The 2,409-nt window shown below is 54.0% G+C and overlaps 1 protein-coding gene across 1 annotated transcript; it reads right to left on the reverse strand.

Annotated features, from left to right (window-relative positions):
* Window positions 1-446: 446 nt before the first annotated feature.
* On the reverse strand, window positions 447-2,049 carry LOC144144558 (uncharacterized). The gene is made up of 2 exons (XM_077676068.1): window positions 1,910-2,049; window positions 447-1,818 (listed from the first exon to the last, which is right to left on the reverse strand). The coding sequence occupies exon 2, from the start codon at window positions 1,796-1,798 to the stop codon at window positions 578-580; it is 1,221 nt and encodes a 406-aa protein (XP_077532194.1). The 5' UTR covers window positions 1,799-1,818; window positions 1,910-2,049; the 3' UTR covers window positions 447-577.
* Window positions 2,050-2,409: the final 360 nt, after the last annotated feature.

Below are 2,409 nucleotides of genomic sequence, written 5' to 3' on the forward strand. Positions count from 1 at the left end.
TTACAATGGCCTGCGTGTGCGCTGTTGTAATGACGAAATTTCGAAGCGCAAATTCCGCATTTTTTTGCGCTCGTACAAGCCACTACACTGTTCGCGGTCGGAGTATTCTTAAAAAAATATGGATAGGTGTAGAAGTATACCGGCGAAGACGGATTATCTGTAGGCACTTGTGAAGAAAAGGGGTTTCAGCATGCGCACCCAGAAAGCGGTGACCGACAGTTGTAACGTGGTTTATCATGTGCGCAGGCGTGCAAGAAACGCCGCGCGGCACCCTGCAGTGAGCGTTGCGGCTAAGTGGGAGAGAAAGCATAGGGTCAAAACGCGGCCCAACACCATCTTGAATTTCGAAATGGCGGATGGTTGCAAACCCCAGATGCCTACGCCAGTTACGTAGAAAAAAATCCTGGAGCGAAGATCCTCAGGGAAATACGAGCATAGGGGCAGGATTTAGGATAAAAATAGCCCGCTTTTATTTCCACGAATGAAGTTCACCGGTCGTCACGCAGTGCAAAAAAGGTCACTGGCAGTATACATATATAAAAAGACATGCAAATACTCTTCCAAGGTACCAGCAGTCCTACGCTCGAGTGCAGCGCTCATCGCTGGAAACTACGGAGGTCAGCGCCTTTAAACATTGCCTTGGACGAGCGCCGCTGAGCAGGCATTCTTCGTACAACTGGCAAAGCCGCCGGCGGAACCTGGGTTCGCACCGTATTGTGAGTAGCCTGCACAGTTCTGGGGTCGAAGCTGCGCTCTGCGCCCTGGGAGTGAGCGCGAACAGGGCTTCCGCCAGAGTGGAGCTGGGCGCTGAACTGACGGTGGTCAGAGGCTGGGTTGCGAAGATACGGGTGGACTTGACCGACGTCGCTTCCGAGGTGGATGGAGTGACAGAAGGAGGAACGTCGGTGGACGTTGACCCGTCAGTAGACGAATTAGACGTTCCGAACGTGACAACAGTCCACGTACTGGTAGTTTCAGGGATCGGTGAAAGTGAAGGCTCGGTGAAGAGCCGTGGTGCGGGAGCGCCAACCGTGCTCGTGAGGGCCTGGGCAGGAACTCGGGAAGGGGTGATAGCCGTAGTGACAACGGAGTGGTCAGGAGCGCCTGGAGCAGTGGCGTGTGTCACCGGACTGTGACCGGAGCCCGTGTGCGTGGGGTTCTTGTGCATCTTGAGCGCCAGAACCTTGTGGTGCACGGCGTCCACCGCAGACACCGAGGAGTGGTGCTGGTGTACGTGGTTTCCGTGAACGGGGTGGCGGTGGGCGGTGCGGTTGAGCCAGACCGAAGCGTTGTGCAGCAGGGCCACGACCGGGTCCACGACCCTGCCGACGACTGTTTCCAGCGTACTGGAGATGTTGCCGAAAACAGCGGGTGGCACAACAGAACCGGCACCCGTGGACGAAGGGGCAGGAGGGGATGGTGGTGCTGGAACGTGGACAACGCGGCAGACGAGCACAGGAACCGTGTTCGCGTTGCCCACGGCAGGCGTCGCAGCAGACGGCTGATGATTGTGCACGTGCTCGTGACCATTATGGTGCTCAGGAACAACGTGGCCAGGATGGACGTTGGCGGAAACCTGGTTAACGTGCCCTACGTGCGACTGGTGGGCCGATAGGACGGGGTTGTGGTGCCCCTGGGCCTGGACGGCGTGGCTCCCTTGCTGCTGCGGGTGGGCGTTGTGGTGGCCCTGTTGATCGGCAAGGCCGCTGGGGAAGAGCGCGAACGTCCGTGGAGACAGGTTCTGGCCTTGGACGCCGACCGCGAGAGCGACCAGCAGCATCACCGGGAGTGACTTCATGGTAAAATGCTGGGCTGAGGCTAAAAAATTAAAGAAACGTTAAACAATCGCACAGTCAAACAATTAACATTTCTTAGCGCGGTATTTCCTAGCTTCAAAACATCAGCGTACCTGCGTGTTGCTACGGTGCTTCCACGAATGTGCTTAGTGCGGGCAAGGGGCTCGCTTTATAGCGGTTGGCAAAAACCTTGGTGCACTCCTATTGGTTGTTCCCTCAGGCAGAGCCGGCGAGTGTGACTGAACGTTGGTCTAAACAAATACAAAAATTGCGCTGGCGTCCTCCTCTCGTCCACGCATAAAAAAAAACTATTTGTGTAAGGCTCCCTTTATTGGTGACGTCCGTCTATGATACGTCTAATGATAAGGAAGCTCTGGGATGACGGTATGCTGATGGTGAAGACTTGAGCAGTAATTTTTATTTTTCTAGTATGGAGAGAGGGCGTATTTAACAGCATAAGAAAGAAACAAAATAAACAACTGCAGCACTGATGCTTTTTTTTATACATAGGAAATAAAAAAAATATATATCTGACTCATGGCGAAACAGTTATGTGCACATGCGCAAAGAACTGTTGCTGCTTGTTCGAATGAACTATCACCGTTGCAGTTGA

This window comes from Haemaphysalis longicornis, unplaced genomic scaffold, assembly GCF_048455015.1.
Source record: "Haemaphysalis longicornis isolate Haplotype H1 unplaced genomic scaffold, Haemaphysalis longicornis Haplotype H1 scaffold_7, whole genome shotgun sequence".
In the NCBI taxonomy this organism is placed as follows: Eukaryota; Metazoa; Arthropoda; class Arachnida; order Ixodida; family Ixodidae; genus Haemaphysalis; species Haemaphysalis longicornis.

What these genes read in the sequence shown, in the direction of transcription:
- LOC144144558 (XM_077676068.1), bottom strand. Translation starts at nt 1,798, where the DNA reads ATGAAGTCACTCCCGGTGATGCTGCTGGTCGCTCTCGCGGTCGGCGTC.